This window comes from Maylandia zebra, linkage group LG14 (assembly GCF_041146795.1).
Source record: "Maylandia zebra isolate NMK-2024a linkage group LG14, Mzebra_GT3a, whole genome shotgun sequence".
Lineage (NCBI taxonomy): Eukaryota > Metazoa > Chordata > Actinopteri > Cichliformes > Cichlidae > Maylandia > Maylandia zebra.
The window spans coordinates 27,244,476-27,265,791 of record NC_135180.1 but is presented as its reverse complement, the minus strand read 5'-3'; the positions used below and the strand labels follow the sequence as shown (position 1 = coordinate 27,265,791).

Sequence of the window (21,316 nt, the reverse complement as noted above, 5' to 3'; positions counted from 1 at the left end):
TAGATAGATAGATAGATAGATAGATAGATAGATAGATAGATAGATAGATAGATAGATAGATAGATAGATAGATAGAACGTTTTCTCAGACTGTTTGCAGATCACTACTACATGCATAGAAATCTCATTCTAACTGTCAAGCATGGTGGTGGAGCGATCATGATTTGGGCTTGTTTTGCTCCCACAGAACCAGACCATCTAGTCATGAACTCTGTATATTCAGTCCGGCCTTCTGCCTGGCAGCTAAAGCTTGGGCACAATTTGGGTCATGCAACAGGACAGTGATCCCAAGCACAGAAGAAGATCTAAAAGAGAATGGCCCAAAAACAAAAGAACCAAGGTGCTGCAATCAAATGCTGTGGTTGGACCTTAAGAGAGCTGTGCATAAACAAATGCCCATAAACCTCAAAGAACTGAAGCAATGTTGTAATGAAGAGTGTGCCAAAGTTCCTCCACAAGTCCCTTTAGGCCTGTAAAAACTCTCTTTTTCACATGTATGTGTCTCAGGTTTCCATCATAACGGTTCTTTAAAAATGTAAAAAATGTGTCATGGAAGCTAAATGAAAGTGTGAGAAGTCAAACTGATAGTTGACGCTATAGTGGATGGACCTTTAAATGACTTTATTTTATTTCTCATTCCAGTTTCGATGTCTATTCCATGCATAAAACAGAAGAATCAGTTCACTGTATTCAAATATCCAGACGACATACTCAACATCTTTAATACTCTTAACATTGAAACTGATTGTCATAAATATACTCACACCTACTGTATCAAGGAAATTAAATAGAGAAATTATTTTTTTTTTCATAGAAATAAATCAGTTTCTCATCCACTTTTGATGATCAAAACACTGACCTACATCCATCTTAAATCATCCTGATTATGCATTTCTCACCATTTTATCTTATATGAAAAAGAGGGACAGTCCTCCCGAGCATACAGAAGAGAGCAGCGTTACATGTTTATTTACAAGACTCTGATGCAATGATTGCCTTGTTCCCTCTCCTCTCTGATTCAGTTCAAACACCAATTACAGTGTCAGCTCACTGGAGACTTTAGCATGAGTTGTACTTCTTATTCACACTGAACTGGGGAGAACAAAACAAAGCATCATCCGTAAAAGATTATATCCAGTCTGTTAATCTGCATCGGCATCCTTTTCTTCTGATCATGTATATAATGCGTCTGTCTGTCAGCGTGAGCAAGAGATCTCAAAATGCTGCTTGATTTTCAGCTGTTATATGTTTCTTTTAATAAAGGGGAAAAAATCTTCCCTATTATGGTCTTTTAAGGTCCCAAAAAGAACAATAACCACTAGAGGGTGTAGGTCGCCACTTTCCCACGAGAACATACGGTCAGAATTGTGCGTGTGTGTGGAGGAGGAGGTGGAGGGCATGTTTGGCACCGCCTACCGCCTGTCAGACTACGTTCAGGGCGCAACCCCACACAGCAGCCCTTGTAGCTATGGAAACTCGTCGATGGCAACATCCACCAGTCTTTTGTGCCCTCATCCTCCTCTTACCTCTCAGAGGTGCTGAGTGTGTGCAGCTGTAACCGATAAATGATACGCTGCAAGATGGCGATTGCGCGACTCGTAGCCTGTTTTGTGCTTTACAGCAGCCTAGGTGAGTTTTCCCCCGCTTATTCACAAAGCTATTATCATATCGGAGTCGGCGAGGTGCGACTACAGTCAAGTTAAATCCGAGCTGTAGCGGTTCTGTCAGCGCTACGAGCCGACAAGGACGTTTTTTAACGTTAGCTTGACGTGTAAACGGGCTGGGAAATGTCAGGAAAACGTTTTTGTTGTGTTTTGTGGCGTTTTAACAGTCTGTTCATTATCGATTGAAGATTGTATTTGATTGTTTTACGCTTGAGCAAACCTCACATCCGAGCTGGAAAATGACGTAGTTGTCAGAGCACCCTTGACGTTTTGAATTTTTTTTTTTTTTTACGTGATTTTAAAAACGTGTAACCTAGCCTAGAAATCATACATATTGCACGCTCACTTGTCGACTAATTTCTAAAGAAATTTCCAGAATACAAACAATGCAAACGTTACTTTAGTATAAAAAGACGGCAGCCACATGGTGGAGACCTGTGGTACACAGAAACACGGGCCTGTGAATAATATATATTTAAAATGCTTTGTCTTTTTGGTTGTTGCATATATGTATATGCATCATATACATTTGAGGCTGCTTGAATTTCATTTTATTGTAGTTTGACCTCTCCTGATCACGTGGTGATTGATCGATAGTGATGGTGAGTGGGGTGCCATGAGTGAGGCAGGTCGAGGGTAGCGGTGACAAGATGATGTGCAGCAGCAACAGCTAGAGATTTGTGGCGATCAGCTGATGCTGGATGGTTGCGTCGGCTAATTGGCTGCGGGTGGGTGCACCACTAAGTGTTGAACTTTTCACCCAGGTGCTCTGCAAGCAGTAAATCAAATGACTAAGCGGAGATGACAGGCAGAGGTTCATTTGTTATGCTCTCAAGTTTTGGTTGTAAAAACTCCGAGCTGTGTGTGAATGTAGCTCACGATTTGGTTTATGTTCTGACCTTGAGCTTTAGGGTGCTGTCATGTTTGAATAATGAAAATGAATCGTTATTCAAACGTTTTGCATTTAGCATATTGTGATTCATGCTGCATATAACTGGAACGCACTGATGTGTAAAGCTGAATTATTTTAAGTTAAGGTAAAAATAGATGCCTTCTTGTGATTCTGATGTGCAGAAAATTGGATGTAATTCTTACATTGTTAATTTTTTTTTCCTTTATGCTGCAAGAAAATTGAAAAGTTAAAAAAAAGAAATGCTATTTCTGAGATTTTCCGGACTCAGAATTGGGCTTTGGACATTATGAATGAGACTTTGCATCAAAAATAAAAATCTGTAATCATTTGCTCATCAGCCACTTTGTTAGGTACAACAGGTAACTCAAATAGCTATTTAGCCAGTCACATGGCACAGTCTATTTATGCATGTAGAAATGGTCAAGACAACATGCTGAAGTTTAAACTGAACTGCGACATCATTGTTGATGGCTGACGGGTTTGTCTGAGTATTTCAGAAACTGTTGATCCACTGGAAATCTCCCATGAAACCACCTCTGGGGTTTACTATAAAAGATAAGATATCCAGTAAGCAGCAGTTCTCTGGTTGAAAATGCTTTGTTGATGCCAGAGGTCAGAGGAGAATGGCCAAACTGCTTTGAGTTGATAAGAAGATAAATATAAGTAAGTAATGAGGACACGCAGAAGAGCATTCTGAATGCAAAACATGTTGAACCTCAAAGCAGATGGACTACAGCAGCAGAAGATCACACCATGTGCCACCCCTGTCAGCTAAGAACAGGAAACAGATGTGCTCACCAAAACTGTACAGGAGAAGCTTGGAAAAATGTTTACTGATTTGATCTGATGATGGTAGAGTCTGAATTTGGTGTAAGCAACCAGGAAGCATGGATCCATCCTTATATCACTATTCAGGCTGCTGCTGTTGGTGTAATGGTGTTGGAGATGTTTTCTGGGCTCAGTTTTGGCTGCTTAATACCAAGTTTGCGTGATTTAAATGCCTCAGCCTGCCTGTGTAGTTTTAACAATGTCCACCCTTCATGACCACAGTGTACTCATCTTCTCAAACCGGCTTCTTGAACATGACAATGACTTCACCATACTTAAATGGCCTCTGCACTCACCAGATATCAAGAGCTTGTCTCAATGAATGCCTTTGGCATGTGGCGGAACGGGAGGTACAGATCACGGCAACTGCGTGATGCTATCATGTCAGCATGGTCCAAAATATCTGATTCCCCCACCTTGTTGAACATATGCCTTGAAGAATTAAAGCATTCCTAAAAGTAAAAAAGGTCCAACCTGGTATGAGCAAAGCGTACCTAATGAATTGGCCGTTGAGTTTTTGTGTTAGGATTTCATTAAATGCTAATTGTCTTGAATGATTGTTCAGGAGCAATTGATACATTTTTCTGTCAATAGATGATAAAAAACTGCTAGAGTCCCATTTCCCACACACCACAAAAATGTATTCAAATTGCTTTTTCCAAGTTCATAAAGTTTACAATCATATATTCACATATGAGAGGCAGGAACCAGAGGATATCTGGTATTTTAGTGTTTAACACACGCTCTATCAAATATGAACATTGTTGGCGTTGCTGTTTTATGTAATTTAAGCTGCGTTGTTATAGGTTGCGAAAAATGAGTTATATTTTATCGGCCTTGTGCTTTATTGGGACTTCATTTATATTTCATCTGTCTGAGGTGCTGCAGTCATTGTGTCACGTGCGTAGCTTGAATGAACAGTTTATTTCCTCCCAGTTCTTATAACAACATAACCAACTTAATCAAATCTGCTTGAGCGTTGAGTTGTTCTGTTACGCAGTCACTCCAGTATGCTGTAAATCCCAGTGGGCCTCCTCGCTCCATCCACTGTCTTCGGCATATTTGCTGCGACTGCACTGGAATGTCTGGGAAAAAGCTTTTTATAGATTCACTGGATCAACAACTTTTTGTTGCAGGGACAGGGATGGGTGGTTGTTTTCATATTTAGAGCGTAAGAGGATTGCTGAATGTGGCTATTTAAAAGCCAGTTTCTCTCAGAACTGACTATAGACCTACTTTGTCTTTGCATTAGAATGACAGAGGGATTAAAAATGAGCCCCTGTTTGCTTTCCAGCAAGCGCTGAGATTATTTTCATAATTCAGAAACATTGTCTTCTCTTCAGCCTGCACCGTGTCACGGGGGAAGGGAGGCTACCAAACATTGTTGTCTGCGTGCTTTTATTTTAAGCTCGCATTAGTAATTAGTTATACATTGTCATGTTAATTGACTGTGGTTACTCTTTCCCACGTCCTACATTTTGCATTATTTGGAAGAGAGATGAGAAAAACCTTTAATAACATCCTGTTAACGCCGTTCCTGCTTGTACAACCGGTGCGCACTGATTCTAGATTTTGTTCGCCCCAGATAATAAAGGCTAAAAACTTGTTTTTCTCCATGGTTTTTGTTCAGATGAACACGGGAGATGTATCCTCTAAGGAGATTTTGTCAGCGTTACAACATACTTATGAAAACAGATGAACTCGAGCAGATCTGTTTCCTGTAAACTTTGAAAAGCACATCACACACGGCCGTGTTGCAACCCATAACACTGCGAAAGCAGTTGTTTTCTCTTACGTGATACTTTGAGTCTGCAGTGTGATTGCAGCTGCAGATTTAATTAAACGTTCCAGTATTTGAAAGAGCTTTTGTTTTTCTTTCTTTCTTTCTTTTTTTCAAAAATATCGTTCCTCAAAACGAGTACCTCGCAGATCTGGAAGAAGCAGTTCAAAGGGCATTTTGAAGGGTCAGTACGTGCGTATGTCGAGGGAGCTTCAGTTGGACGGGCCTTCGTCGCGTCTCTCGGGATGTCCAGTCACTGCTGTGGTAAAAATAGCCCTTGATGTACAGGGTGGGAAAGTCAGCAGCAGAGATGGAAGCTGAGACCTGCGAGTCAGATCTCATCACTGTCCGCAGCTGTGCTTATAAGAGCGGATGCTTTGGTTGGACCCATGTTTTCATCACTTGAAGGCTATATGCTCGCTCTCCCTTTGGCTCCCAGTCACAATGTACAACTCAGGGACGCCCGTGTCCTAACAAGGCTGCTCAAATCCCTCGGAGTTAGTCAGAGTGCACGCTGCCTCGGGAAAACAGGAGGGATGTCTTGTCGTATTCAGGGGCGGCTCAGATTATTATTGTCTAATTTCAGCCTCTATTTGAAACCCTAACTACTGCCCCCACTGGGAGCGTGATTGCCTTCATTACTCAGCATGGGTGCTGTTCGTTGTGCGTGTACTCAGTAATTACTGCATTTGGAACAAAAAAATGTTGACTATAGGGTACCAAGGGAAGGTAGAAACCTACTTATTTAGCCTTAGCAAAGACTGTTGAATTATTTGTGTTTGCCGAGCAGTAATTTTCACATTTCCTTAATTCGATGTCACACTGCACACCCGTCTCGTCCCCAGATTCACGTATTTTCCACTTAAATTGGCATTCGGCGGACCCAAATTGAACAAAACTTGTGAATTACGCCTCTCGCCGTTATAATCTGACATTTGCAAAATAACACTGATTGCTTTCAGCGTTTCGCTCAAGCACTGAACTTAAAATAAGCGCGTCTCATGTGTTGTGTTTGTGCCAGAGGGAAACGAAGATGGTTGATTAAGTATGGTTCAAATGTGAGCTCATTCCCGCTGTGAAGTTATTCTTGTGCTTCTGATTTGATTTGTTTGGGGATCTTGATAAATGATTTATTTTGCAACCTCAGTATGAATTAGTATTATGATTTAGCAAAGGAGCTAGCCCTGAAAAAATACAAAAAAATGTACATGTACTTCTAGTAATATAATATACTATATACTAGATGTACATTATAATAATATAATGTAATTCTAGTAATATTTTAGTGTGTATGGTTTTTAAACGATGTGTAAAAGTGGATGAACTCTAAACCAGTATTTTTTTTCTTCAGTGAGTAAACGCTTTAATAGTACACTGCACCAAATACTGAAATGACTTGGGGGCTTTCTGGTCTACTGGGTGACACATCATTGACCATTTCCAGCTATTCCTCAGGGGCGCATCGTCATCCATAATATCTAACATAACTAGTGATGCAAACTATCTCTGCAGCTGTGTTTTTGTCAGAAATCAATATAAAGATATCATCTCTAACTCCCCCTTTTTTAATAGTTAATGTCCCCAGAATGGTTTCCAGTGTAACGGTCGCTTAAAAAAAGAAATTAAAAACTTGCATTCAGTTCAATTAAATTGTATTTATATAGCACCAAATCACAACAGCAGTCACCTGTTGTAAGGTAAAGACTCCACAATAATACAGAGGAAACCCCAACAATTAAACAACACTCTTTGATCGAGCATGTGACTGTGGAAAGAGAGAACAGGAAGAAAACTCTGTTATGTGTGTCTTATTATGATCAACTAATATAACCATATGTGCATTAACTACACTCACTTCTAATGGCTAAAGGACATCCCTGTTGCTGGTGATGAGCTGGGGGGTAAACATTTGGAGGGCCAACCACACTCAAACTTGCAGCCAGTTAAAAATCGCTGGTTAACCTGGTAACGTGACATGCAGGTGAGGGTACTGTGCAAGAGAAGCACACACAGAAGATGGGAACAGCAGGCTGTGCATAAAATTTGAACATAAGCTCCAGGCTGGAAAAGTGAGGCCAGAGGAAAATCTGCTTCAAATCTGCTTCCATTCTTTCTCCGGGTTTTTCTCCTGGTTGCAAAAAGAAAGTAAAATTACTGGACTTCACTGACCTATGACCTCAGTAAACACTTTCCTGAATGTTCTGTGTTAGTTTCACATCCTTTTGAAAACAAAAGAACAAGTTAGGCTTGCTTTTGCAGTTACCAAGTTGCTACTAGGGATGCATGCGACTACTTGATTACACATTAAAATGTTCTGCCTCTTGCTAGTTGGTACCAAAGATACTAGTTAGCTAAGTTACTTATTTGGTTTTTATTAATAAGCAGTGGCAGCTCCATCCCGGTGAGAAATGTTGTGACGCCACCAGCCACAAACCAGGGCTGTGGTTTGTTGGTACTGTGACATTAAGTACTGTGACTATTATATATGGCACAGTGTCCAACAGATTTACATTTAAAACTCAACTTGATTATCAAGACATGTGATTAGCGGCTTCAAATAGCTCTCAAATACATGTGCAGTTATTGTATGGCTAATATTTAACCTCATCACTTCACTTCAGTTCTGAATGTTCTCTGAGGGTTGACTTTTTCTCTTGTTTAAATAACTAGCAAATTAGTTACCAGGAGCATCCTTAGTTACTACTACATGTGAGTGTGTAGCTTGAGACTACAACATAGGAATTCAGTGAGGTTACAGTGGCAACATCCATCTTCTATATACAGTTAATGTTTGGAGCCTTTCTGTTATAAAACAAGCAGTGTGAAATAAAGTCAATATAGCAACTGTCATGTTTGCTAATGGCTAAAGCCTGTGTGTCATTTACTTGGTCTGAGCCGGCTGTGCTGCAGTACTAAACACAAATCCTTTTATTCTGTCCTGCAACTTATTACAAGAGCATTGCTGATCCTTAGTAACTGAGCTAAAGTGACTTTGGCTCTTGTCTGCACGCTTACTTACATTGTCTGCTGCATTCTCGGTCTGGATTTCATCTTGCGCAGGATTAAAGCTGACAACAACAGCAACAACAAAAAATGGGTCATTATCCAAATATTTACAGAGTCCTTCGTGTCAAATCTCTGTTTTCTTTCATTATCATTTACAACTAGCCCTGGTCTCTTCCATCGACTCATCATAAGTCACGTTATTATCCAATTAAACGCCACAAATAATTCAAGTTAAATGTTAATGACAGTATATTTCTACAAGGAGTTCATTAAAAATATGTGGCACACTTATGTCAGCTATATTTGTCGGTCTAATCCAGTGTTTATTGGGCAACATGCCCCGTTTATAATGTCTGCTAATGAAAATGCTCGCGTGTCCAATCGGGGTTACTCAGCGTTTACTGCCTGTGTTTTTTTTTCTCCACAGGTCACATTCCATCATCACTTGGGGTAATCCTCCGGACCACGGACAAGATTGTTTGGGCAAATGAGTTTGAGCGTGAGTTGCTTGAAAATCACACTAACCTATTTAACCAAAGTACCGTTTCTTTTTTCCAGATTTAGCCTGCCTCTCTCTCATGCTGTCATGCGTTCTGTTTTCTTCCCAGCCATCGAACTGACCTGCTTAATAGAGTCCATCTCGACAAACAACCCAAGGATCGAGTGGAAAAAGATTAAAAATGGTGTTCCCAGTTATGTGTACTTTCAAAACAAGATAGCAGGTAAACCTCTTGGAAACTGTCTTTTAGAGAAACCAGTAGAGCACAGTGTTTCAAAGCAAAGTCGCAGCACTCAAAGCTTAGCTGAGTGAATGCTACCTTGAAAGACCTTGGCTCAGAATTCTGTTTTTAAGCCGTGAAGTCACGCTGTGTATTTGAATGAGCAATTGTAAAGTGTTTTTCACCCCCCCATCTCTCTCTCTTTCTGTCGTTCTCCAAAAGGGGACTTGGAGAGCAGAGCTCAGCTCAGAGAGCCGGCCAACATTCTGATCTTCAACGCCACTCGATCAGACACAGCAGAGTACCGCTGCGAGGTGGCCGCCATCGATGATCAAAGGGACTTTGATGAAATACTTATTAGTCTTGCAGTAAGAGGTATGGAGAGCAGAGCTAAAAGTCACTGCATGTCTATATCGTCAACCCTCTAAAGTTCTAATCACACTTTGTTCTTATGATCGAATAGATATTAAGATTATGTGGCAGTTTATACATTTTACACTCAATTTACTTCTGAAATATAAAGCTACATCATGATTGCTGTCACTGTGAGGTTGCCATGCATCTAACCGTTGCCTTTGAGGTGCTGGTAGATTAAGCTAGTGGCCTGCTGGGACAGCAATCACAACCATTTAACACCCACTTACATAAATCACTCGGGATATCTGGGGCTTGTGGCGACGTTATAACAATTCCAACTTTAACCTTACGTATCACTTGATGACAGTTCTCTTTGTCACCATACAGTGGCTGAGAACACACTTCACCTCAGGGAGTCGCAGACTTGTCTTTAGACACGGAGCCTGTTGCAGACCCTGGCCTGCACACAGAGAAACACAAAAAACGAGTGCCAGCAGTGTTTGCTGTATGTGGCATAACCACTGCCTGTATATAAATTGTGCACCACTATGGACTTTATGGACAATAACCCTGTGTGTCTGAAAAGTGAAGCCAGTGTGGATGCTCTTTAAACCTGCATTCTTTATAGTGACCAGCAGGTGGCAACACCTCTGGTTGCAAACAGATTGTGTGGGAGTCAATGAGGAAATCACCCACTTGGTCTTTGAGCTCAGTCAACAGTTTCCTGATTAATTTTATGGACGTATTTGCTACTTTTAAATCCTGGCCAGCAAAGTATGTTGTTACAGATGAAATGAAGAAATGTTATCCTTTAGCCATTTAGTAAGTAAAAGTATCGCTTTCAGCAGTGTGTAAATGCTACACAACATTCAGCAGCCTGATGTGAATCTGTGCTTTTTGTGTGTAGTGAAACCTGTTGTACCACGGTGCAGCGTGCCAGAGGCCGTCACAGTGGGAACATCAACAGAGCTGCGATGTCTGGAAAATGAGGGCTTTCCCGCTCCTCAGTACCGTTGGTTTCACAACAATGAAGAGCTTCCACAGGATCCCAAAAACAGCGCAAAGTTTGCCAACTCTTCCTACAGCATCAACCCCGACACCGGAGGCCTGGTACAAAAATGACAAGCATCCTGTTGTTGCTACATTTATGGCTTTATCATTTCAGTTCCTATTGTCTGTGCAAAATATCTCTTGAGGCACGGCAGCACTCAGTATTTACTGTTATTATTGTTAAATGAACAGATGTAAACTTCTTCTCCCTGCCTGTCTGTTCTGTTTGTAGACAGGACTCATTAGTGCCGGGTATTCTCTGTCAGAGCTTATCTAATGTAAATGTTACCCGCTTAATCTAAATAAAACCTTAAGCATTATATGACTAAGAGCAGGATTAACCCTCGTGTGTAAAAAGAGCCAGTAAGAACACTTATCCAAAACCTGGCATATGGAACAAGGATAATGTTGCATTTAAAGCCAAACTGATGTGTTTCCAGGTAAAAGTTTAACATCTGGCAGAAATTTAACCATGTTATAAAACATAGAGCGATGCCCTCTAATCTAAAATCTTACAGCAGTATTAAAAGCAGCCCGTAAATCCATCTGAAGGCCAAAATGTCGCTATATTCAACCACAGCCAGACATCCTATTGTTGACAGTTCGTCTGCGTGTCAGTGCACTGACAGTTTTCTAAAAATGTCTCCACAGAAATTTCGAAGGGTCAGGAAGGAGGACGCGGGGGAGTACTACTGCCAGGCAAAGAATGATGCGGGGCATGCACAGTGTCCCACGCAAATAATGGAAGTCTGTGAGTGACATTCACACCAGCCAAGCAGGTCTTTTGACAGCACTTTAAGCCAAAAGCAAAATCAGACACGTTCACTCTCAAGTTTCAAGTTAACACGGCAAAGAGAAAAAGTGTGAAATAACAGAAGGAAGCTAAAACATATGAACACAGAGAGGACAAGACAGGCGCGACTTCACATGTAGGAATGAAATAAACTTTATCTCAAAGCAAACATCAATATTTTTCATTAATTTTACCCCAAGCACCACTGTTCCCACTAAATATTATATAAACTATTTGAAGGCCAAGCATACTTTGTGCTTATAACTGCCATTTGAAGGCAGCTAAGGGAAACTAATTCCCTCTGCTGAGCGTCATCCCTTTGCAACGAACTGGATGCAGGAAAGCTCCGGCTGTCCAGGTCAGTCTGATCCCAGCACCTCGCTGGGAAGCAACAGTTTCAGACACCCACGCCCCTGATATGCTAACATGCCCATGACAGCGTATTCTGCAGCCAGAACATGAAGCAGAAAGGATCAAGCAGCTGTCCACACAGTTAAAGTGTTTTTGCACACTATAGGCATTCATTTTGTTGTAGGAGTTGTTCATTTTTGAACATTTGAACATTTTTATAGAAAAAATAATGGAAAAAACAAACAAAAGACATTCACCATAATTCATGTAAAAAATCTAATTCGTTATTTTTATCACATTTATTATTAAATGTCAAAATTTGTTACTGTACATCATCGGAATTCTTCTTATTTAATGTGATAAGCAGACAAAGTTTGTTTTTATTTGTTTCATTGTTTGGTATCTTGAGTTGGTGTATTTAATGAACATGAAATTCTTCTTATTTTCATCGAAGCCAATAACAATTAAGTGAGGATTTTAGGAGTGTGGCAATTACACAAGATATACATAAAAATGAAAATGCAGCAATGATATAAGTCATGGTTAAAGGCTATCGATATGTCTCAGGCCACGTAACTCTCTCAAGAGCACTTCTCTGTGCCCTGTTGCAGATGATGTTGACATCCTGGGGATTTTCCTCAAGGTGTTTGGTGCTGTGGTTGCGTTCTTATGCTTGGCGGTTTCCATTTGTCATTCCTTCAGACGTGGATGCTTCCACAAAAAAGGCCACAATGAAAATAAGTGAGTACAGTCTGCAGCTCTGATGAAAGGATATAAAATCCTGACTTTTTTTTTTTTTATGCATTCTGTTTCACTTTATTTCAGCTACAACTGGCCTGCACAGAATAGCAGTGTTGAGTATGGAGACGCGGATGAGGTAAACTTACAAAGCACACCGCATTCGTTGGAAGTCAAATCCAAAAAAAAGAAAATCTAAGGTAACTTCCTACTTCCTGTTTTTCATAGGGTCATTTCCGCCACAAGTCTTCCTTCGTTATTTGACAGCCGACACAGAGGACGCGATGTAACCACGACGAAGTAAACTTGCAACAATGATGCTCCACTTGGTAAAGTTTGGAGTCTAACATGGCACATTATTCTCTGATGCACATCAAAATCAAATCAGCCGACTTGCCAAAGTAATTTTAATATCATTTTGTGGCACTTGGTTGAGTTTTGCAATGCCACAGATTTTTTTGTTGTTGTTTATTAATATTAAATTCCATGAAAATATTTGGTTTTTACATATTTTTCTCATTTTATACTCAACATAAAGCTACTGTACAATAAAACGATTTCAAAGCTGTGGAGGTCGATGTTTATATCACAGTGTCATCACAAAGGTTACTGTAAACTACATTCCCTCACTGTTTTTGGACAAATCCTCTTTTATAGCTCTTCAATTTTTTACAGTGGACGTAAATTGTTTACTTCATCCTTGTTCTTAGTTTGTTTCACATGCAGAGGACGAAACATGTTTTTGTACATACTGTAGTTAAACAGGCAATAAGTAGCAGGCTGCAAAAGGCTCATGAGCTGACTAGAAGGCACAATTTAATAGCCTATGACTATATTTACAAATGAAAACAAACATGTACAAGTACAGAATAAAGTGTGAATTTTAACACCATATATTCCAATATGCTGCAAACTCAATATAAAGGTGGTGTTGATGATTTCTTGGAGTGCTGTTTCTGTGTATAAGTGACCTTTTGTGCTTTACTAATTATTTTGTGAGTATTGGACATATTGTCCAGGTTTGACTCAGTATTATAAATGTACATACATGCATATACTTTTTGGAGCTTTTCATTTGAATGCGTAGCACTCCATACCTTATTGTAAATATTGCAATAAACTGTTTATTGGAAATACATTTACAGTATTCACTGTTCAGTGTGTATCTGCAGTGTTGAGCCTGTCAGTAACAACAGTGTGTCATTTTAGACATTAGTGTCAAAGATGTGTGTAACAACTCAGGAACTGTTGTACAATGTCCACTGTTCATTTGATATTAATGTTATACGTTAATGTTATTTTGTTACTATTAAATATATTTCAGCTGAATTTTTGGAGTCTCAAATGTTTTGGTGGATTTTGTCCAGATGATTAAAGTGAAATATAGAGATACACAGACAAACAAGGTTTCTGTGTAGTGAGGGGGAAATCACGCACAAACACAAACATAGCTTGTCCATGTTGACTCAATCCAGAAATGTTTTTTGTGGTCCTCCTATTGCAGCTCTCTCTGGAAGAGACTCTCCTGCCTGGCAGCACAATCTCACCCTTGCCGCTTTAACTTTGTTTCCAAACCTCTCAACCTGAACTCAATCCCTCTGATACTCATTTTAATCCTGTGCCTCCTGGTAAATCAGCGAAAATCTTCACCATCTCCGGCTCAACCTCCTGTGTTGTTTTTACGGCCGCCGTCTCACTACCATCACAACACATGACAACACACAAATTATATATGCAAGTCAAAAAATCCAGAGTGGAGGAAAATTAGTGCAGGTATTACAGTAAAATGAAAAAGCTTTTTGAAATCAGTTGGCTCATAGTTTTGTAGACATCCAGAGTTTCATTGAAGCGCCAATCAACGCTTCATTAGGCAAGTTGTAATTATTATTATTCCAGTTTTTCTGAATTGCTAAAACACATTTGCTGAAACCTCCACCCATTTTCTCAAAACCTTAAACAGAACTACATTCACAAAACCTCAGATTCTTCTGTCAGAATCAAACTATCACTTCAAAATCAGTTTTTACACAACAAGTAAAAATATATTCACCACAGAATATTCGTTAGACACTACATCAGATAATTGAAGATACGGCATTCAGGGCATGTAGTTAACAGGAAATATTTAAGTGTATTTAACAAATGACCATAATTAGAATGATATGAAGTGCTGAATGTAGATAACAAAAATGAATTAATTAAAAATAAAACTAAATTAAAAGCACATTTCTGTAATTCACAGATTCATTCAACATCATCATGTCTTTGTGTGGGGCCAGTCCAGAGGACTTCATCCACATCATCCACATCACAGGCAATATTCTCCCATGCCAGGCAACATAAGAAAAACCTTCTTGAGTGCAGAAACCAGCATTGACTAGACTCCAAAGTTGTCCCATCACAGATGTGTTCTATTGCCTCCAGTAAAGTTTCCCCAGTGTAGGGCTGCCGGTCATAGACCTTCCACCTCCACGCAGAGAAAAACTCTTCTGTTGGATTCAGGATGGGGCTGTAAGGTGGAAGGGAAATGTTTATAAAGCGCTGGTTGTTTGTGAACCATTCATGTATCAGGACAGCACAGTGAAAGTTCACATTGTCCCAAACAATGACATATACAGGTTGCACTGCTTGTTGATCCAGCTGTTCACGTGCAACCATGAAATCCTGTAGATGACCCAGAAATGTAAGGAGATGTGCAGTGTTATATGGCCCCAGGTTTGCATGACAGTGGAGAGGCCCGCAGTTACTTTGCCACCATGCTGGCCAGGGACTTCAATAATGGCATGTTGACCAATTATGTTCCTGCCTCTCCACCTCCTTTTTGCCAGATTGAATCCTGCTTCATCTATGAAATTATATTCATGGGTCCTTTTCATGAAATCCAATTCAAATCCTCTACAGTAGTGTACTATAAGTTATAAAGAAAGATGAAATAGTGTATTTACAGTATACACATTTCATTTATGTACATTACAATATAGCATAATAGTAAGTCTATGGGCATAGAATTCTAAGCGTCGCTGCTGAAAGTGTGTGTAGATCGCACATACTGATGACGTAGAACTCTTGTGTAGTGAGTTGCTGCGTGCGAAAGATGACAGCTGTGTTGGAGTTGTGTTCACATTTTGCCTCCAGTGCCAGTGTAAATATAATAGCATTCATACATACTACATACGCTGTACATAATAATAATAATAATAATAATAATAATAATAATAATAATAATAATAATAATAATAATAATAATTATTATTATTATTATTATTATTATTATTATTGTTATTGTTATTGTTATTATTATTATTATTAACTTCTGATAATTTAAGTATTTTCATAATTTTTGCTAATGGTTTGAAAGTGCTTATAAATGTTTATATTGTTTGCATGAGTGTAGTATTGTAATGCAATTTATTTATATTTCTTTTCCTTTTAACACTTGCAGGTCTTAAACACGCTGTAGTTCAAGCATAATCGCTAGTGCCTAGCGACTTCCGCGCCTTTCTTTCCGCTTTTACTGTGAAAAAACGCCACCCGGAAGTAGTTCAGCTAACGCAGGTAAAGAAAGCTGGTGTTACATCCTGGTCGTTTGACAGCGTTCGTCGTTTTATCCCCAGAAAACAAACATGTAAGATACATTTACGCGGCGAGCTCTGTGTGAACAGCAGACCCATCCGTCGCTGCTTCGGGCTGTTTATCGGTGAGATCCAGGCTCAGCAACGGAGAGCAGAAAAAAAGAAAACGGCTATTCACAATATTGTGTGTTTTAGCATCGAAGCGCTAATTTGCTTGACATGTAGCTCGTGTGGAGGTTTCTGTGACATATCTTGAGACTTTTTAATGTCAGTCGGTGTAATTCGTGCTACGAGAAGCAGCCAAGCTCGCGCACTCCGCAGGCCTTAGCGTGCACTTGTTTTCTACTTTGAAACGTTAGCAGGTTCGGTGCAGCGTGCTAACAAGTCAGTTAACTCGCACTTAGATAAGATAAAGAGTTAGCGAGGACGCAGCATTATAATGAGTTTCTTTAGTTTTGGTCAAAGCGCAGAAATCGATGTTGTCCTGAATGACGCCGAAACGAGGAAGAAGGTTGAACACAAAACTGAAGATGGGAAGAAAGACAAATATTTTCTTTTCTACGACGGCGAGACTGTCAGTGGAAAGGTGAATGTGACGCTGAAGAACCCCGGAAAGAGGCTGGAGCACCACGGCATCAAAATTGAATTTGTGGGACAAATAGGTATGTAAAAATAGCAGCGAGTGATAGACTGTGGGGTGAAGAAACATGGAGGCATCCCTCAACAGTGAAACAAACAGATGCTTCAGTTTTCAACTTTATATTAGACATGAAAGGAAACTCAGGGGGCCACATATTACACCTGTGTAGACCTGTTTCAGATCACCTGTAAGCTGCACTCTAGTGTCCTTAATCTGCTGCAGCTGGACTGTTAAAAGTTCCAGCAGTGAAATTGTAAGCAACACAGACAATCCCTGCTTGAGTGTTACATTTGTGAAAGAGCTGTGTGAAAACTTGGACACATAAATAGATTTTAAGAAGTGAAATTCACATGTTAAAGTAAAATTCACATGGTATGGCTTTCTGGCCACTAAAATCAATTACGAGTTCAAGAGCTCAGTTGTATCCAAAATCGTGCACAGTATAGTTTTTTTTTTAATACTATCTTTCCTCTTGTTCTAGAGTTGTATTACGACAGAGGAAACCATCATGAATTTGTTTCCCTGGTGAAAGATCTCGCAAGACCTGGTGAAATAACTCAGTCCCAGACCTTTGACTTTGAGTTCACTCATGTTGAGAAACCTTACGAGTCCTACACAGGCCAGAATGTCAAGCTAAGGTAAGTTTGATCCTTCACTGTCGTTTTGTCAGCAGTACAGTGAGCGCGTTACTTGTTAACCTGCCTGTCATGTGGTTGCACTTAAACTGAGCAGTTTTCAAGCTTGATGTTGCCCACATTTGACTTGCAGTACATGCACGCTGCTCAGACCAATGACGGTGGAAGTGAGTAACGTTAAATCATTACAGTGTCAACAATCGAGGGGTGAAAAGTGAACTGTGACGACTTAATATGTGTTGCAAATGTTGGACAAGGGCTAGACTGTGAATGCTTGAAGACAGCTCCAGATCTTTTGGGGTATTCTTTGTATGCAGTGATAAGTACCTATCAAAACGTATCCAAGGTGAATGGGTAATAGGGTTGGACTCTGTTAATTGAATGAACAGAAAACGCTTTAAACTTGACTTGAAGGTGTCAGACTAGTCAGATTGACCATGGTGAGCCCTGTCCACCACCAAAGGTTCCTACAGATGAATGCGACAGCGTCATAGCTGGAAGGGCACTGGGAGAAGGTAGGCTTTTACCAGTGTAAGAGGTGGCAGCATTATGAATATGCATTTCAGTGTTGCAACCAGACATCTGGTTGAGTCTTTGTCATGAGGTGGAGCAGTAAACGATAGGATAGGCAGGTGGATTTGACATTATGGTCAATTAGTGTGTAGTTGTGACTTTCTACTAAGGAGGAAATGGCACTTTTTTCATTGCCTGTGTGCTTTATTTTCAGATATTTTCTTCGTGCCACGGTGATAAGAAGACTAAATGACATCACTAAAGAGATGGACATTGTGGTCCACACACTGAGCACCTATCCTGAGCTCAACTCCTCCATTAAAATGGAAGTTGGAATTGAGGACTGCCTCCACATCGAGTTTGAGTATAACAAATCCAAGTAAGGCTTGCAGGGCTGCAGCAAACCACTATCATTCACTTTTTTCCCTTGTTATGCTGTGTTTAAGAGTGAAATAGTTTTATACAGTATCAGCAAAACCATCTCTTTTTAAGTGAAAGATGCATTTATTTATTTATTTAGAAACTGAACCAGTAGCTGAAACAATGATTGATTTATTATCAGTTTAAATGAAAAGCATGTACTGAACATTGTGCTTGTTAGTGACTAAACTGTAGATCTCATTCGCAGTTGTCGCCTGTGCTTTTCTTTTCTTTTTCTCCAGGTACCATCTGAAAGATGTAATTGTGGGAAAAATCTATTTTCTGCTGGTGAGAATTAAGATTAAACACATGGAGATTGACATTATCAAACGTGAGACAACAGGCACAGGCCCAAGCGTTTACCACGAAAATGACACTATTGCCAAGTACGAGATCATGGATGGAGCGCCGGTCAGAGGTAAACAAAAGTTATTCACAGTTTCAACAAGTCACACAATGCAAACACTGCTCAGCCTCTGAGAGTGTGTTTAACATTGCAGGAGAGTCCATCCCCATCCGATTATTTCTGGCTGGATATGATCTGACCCCCACCATGCGAGACATCAACAAGAAGTTCTCGGTGCGCTACTACCTGAACCTGGTTTTGATTGACGAGGAGGAGAGACGTTACTTCAAACAGCAGGTACGACTGGAAGCAAAACATCAGACAGCGTTTTTACATTTTTCTGAATCTTCTACTTCACTAGTTTAAAACTATCCATGTGAATGTGATTTTTAGTGCTTATTAGTCTATATGAAGGGCAGCTCTCAAACAGTATCCAGCTGGTGGATGTGGGCACAGCTGCAGATGCTCTGCCTGGCTGACATTAGTGCAGCTGTGGCTGGATGTGGTTCTGATTTTGACTGCCTCTGTATTTCGATTGTGTCAGAGTGAAAGGACAGTGTGGCTTCAAGAGGAGGCTCAGCCTCCAACTACCACTGTAGGCACACAAAGCCGCCTGCATGTAGTCAATCAGTGCTACATCCTGTTGTGTCACAGCCGTAACTGTAATAACTGAAGTGTGCCTACAGCCAGGATGTAATGGCAGCTGAACCCTGTTTCACTAAGAAAGCTGGCGAACATCCTCCTGTTGTTTGCTTTCTAAATGTGGGGGTACAGGCTATGATAGAGCTGTGAGTGTGTAGCGATTCTGACTGTAGTTACAGCTAGCGCTACTGAATAATCAGAGGTGGGAACTGAGAGCAGGTTCCAACTGGTTCTGTTCTGAATTGTACTCCATCCAAAGCTTATGCCCCCCAGCTTATCAGTGCCTTTTATTAGTGCTGGCATGTTTTATTTATTTATGTCTTTTTTTTCATGGCAGTGGAGCTGAAGAGATAATAGACCTGCTGCACTGGCACTAAAAACCCCCCCAAAAAACGAAATCCTATGTAGGTGAAAATCGATCAATAATCAATAAAGAATCTGCTTGAAACCTTGAAACTGAACACCATCAGTAAAACCTTATCAATAGCAATTCTTAAACACAGGTGCTATTGTGGAGCTCTGCTTTTTTTCTGTGTTAGATAGTGAAAATGTTGCACTAGAAAACAAGTCTGACAGCGAATAAGAAGTAGTGGTGCTTTTATTGGTTGATGTCCCACTGACTGGTTCTAAAAGGCTAAAATCATTTATCAGTCACATTTGAGAGCTAGGAAAACTCTGTGCTCAGTTTGGTACCTTTTCTTTCATTTACAGGTCATGGGCTGAGGTGTTCTTCATGTCATCACCTTACATTTGTCTTTGATTTCTCTCCCCTCCAGGAAATCACACTGTGGAGAAAAGGGGACGTGGTGAGGAAAAGCATGTCTCACCAGGCTGCCATCGCCTCTCAGAGGTTCGAAGGATCAGCCGCTTCAGAGAGCGCACTGGAACAGGCTGCAAAAGAGGAGAGCGGGTAGAGCTGCAGCTCTCCTCTCACGGGACTCACAAAGGGTCTGCACTGGGGTGGTGGGGGGTACATGTGAACTGTACAACATCTGGAGAGGCAGCTGCTTTACTTGTAGCTGCTGCTTCTAGTAAAGAAAGAAGGGAGACCGACATACGGTAAAACTGTGTGAACTATGAAACAGTTTGCATGAGGCATTCAAATGGGCTTCAGGCTGCTGGTCCTATCCTTCCTCATTAATGCATTTTTTTTGGGGGGGGGGTTCTTTTTGGGAATCAAAGTAAACCCATGTCTTATTGTTCGCTGGGTAAAACCATGTGAAATTGAAATTTTAAGCCTTCTGTTTGTTACGTTCTAACACTTTTGGGATCAATTGATTTCTAATCTCATAATTATTTCAAACGAATGCTCATCAAGTGCATCTCCAACATTCCACGTTTAATGAATGCATTCCTAACATTGTTCTAAGGTCAAGAAATCCAAGATAACTTTGCACTGCTTTACCTTGCTGAACACATTTTTCTGTGTTTGTGTGTTTGCACAAAAAAAGGATGGAAGTGGAAACTCTAATCTCTCGCTGCTGTTTGAGTGAGAGAGCTAAAGTATTAATCCACACGTTTGTTTTTAAACCTGTAAATAAGGCCAGTTAAACCTGTTATCCTGTTTCCAGCTCGTGTACACAGACTATCTAGTACACAGTGCTACAAAATGACGTTTCATGTCCATAAGCTTTACCTCAGCATTCCAGTGGTGTTAGGAAAGGATGTCAAAGTGTTTGTCTTGAGGTCTGATAGTATGAAGTCTTCTGTATCCTCTTTATTAGAGACTTAAAAGTTGTGCCTACGTGTATCAAGCTAATTGAATCCTCCTGCCTCTAACATAATTTTAGTCTTTTAACCAGAGAAAGTTACAGTAGAACTATCTTTTGCAAAATGCTACTCGATTACTCCTTGTTCCCAAAAGTCTAATAAATTGATGCCAAATGAATTTAATTCTCTGTGGTTTTGTTGTGAAAATGAATGAATGTGTTGACTTAATGAACCTGAGCATTCATTAAAATGTACTTACAGCTAATGTAGTTTTATTTATTTAACATTCAACTGCTATAGAGTAGTGAGCAGATCTGCAACAGAGTGACTGAGGGGGGGGGGGGGATCAAGGTGCTGCAGTGGCCCCATCAAACTCCAGACTTTAACCTCTCTAAGAGCTGTGCATAAATGACTCCCTGCAAACCTAAATAAACTGAAGCAATGCTGTAAAGAAGAGTGAGCCAAAATCCCTCTACAATGTGAGAGACTAATACAGGGATACAGACAATAATCAGTTTATTGGTGCTGAAGGTGGTTTTACAAGCTACTGAATGATACGATATACTTCAGTTTTTCACATACACATCATGACTGTACAGTTTGATTTTTAAGTTCTCATGAGTTGCAAAATTAGTAGATT

At 40.1% G+C, this 21,316-nt stretch overlaps 2 protein-coding genes across 2 annotated transcripts; both read left to right on the top strand.

Annotated features, from left to right (window-relative positions):
* Positions 1-1,431: 1,431 nt before the first annotated feature.
* jam3a (junctional adhesion molecule 3a) lies at positions 1,432-13,527 on the top strand. The gene is made up of 9 exons (XM_004558127.5): positions 1,432-1,628; positions 8,618-8,689; positions 8,799-8,912; positions 9,132-9,284; positions 10,174-10,376; positions 10,968-11,067; positions 12,072-12,201; positions 12,286-12,337; positions 12,427-13,527. The coding sequence occupies exons 1-9, from the start codon at positions 1,565-1,567 to the stop codon at positions 12,460-12,462; spliced, it is 924 nt and encodes a 307-aa protein (XP_004558184.1). The 5' UTR covers positions 1,432-1,564; the 3' UTR covers positions 12,463-13,527.
* A 2,195-nt stretch (positions 13,528-15,722) lies between these two features.
* On the top strand, positions 15,723-20,854 carry vps26b (VPS26, retromer complex component B). Its single transcript, XM_004558126.5, has 6 exons — positions 15,723-16,432; positions 16,892-17,048; positions 17,773-17,937; positions 18,221-18,396; positions 18,479-18,621; positions 19,743-20,854. The coding sequence occupies exons 1-6, from the start codon at positions 16,210-16,212 to the stop codon at positions 19,878-19,880; spliced, it is 1,002 nt and encodes a 333-aa protein (XP_004558183.1). The 5' UTR covers positions 15,723-16,209; the 3' UTR covers positions 19,881-20,854.
* The last annotated feature ends 462 nt before the right edge of the window (positions 20,855-21,316 follow it).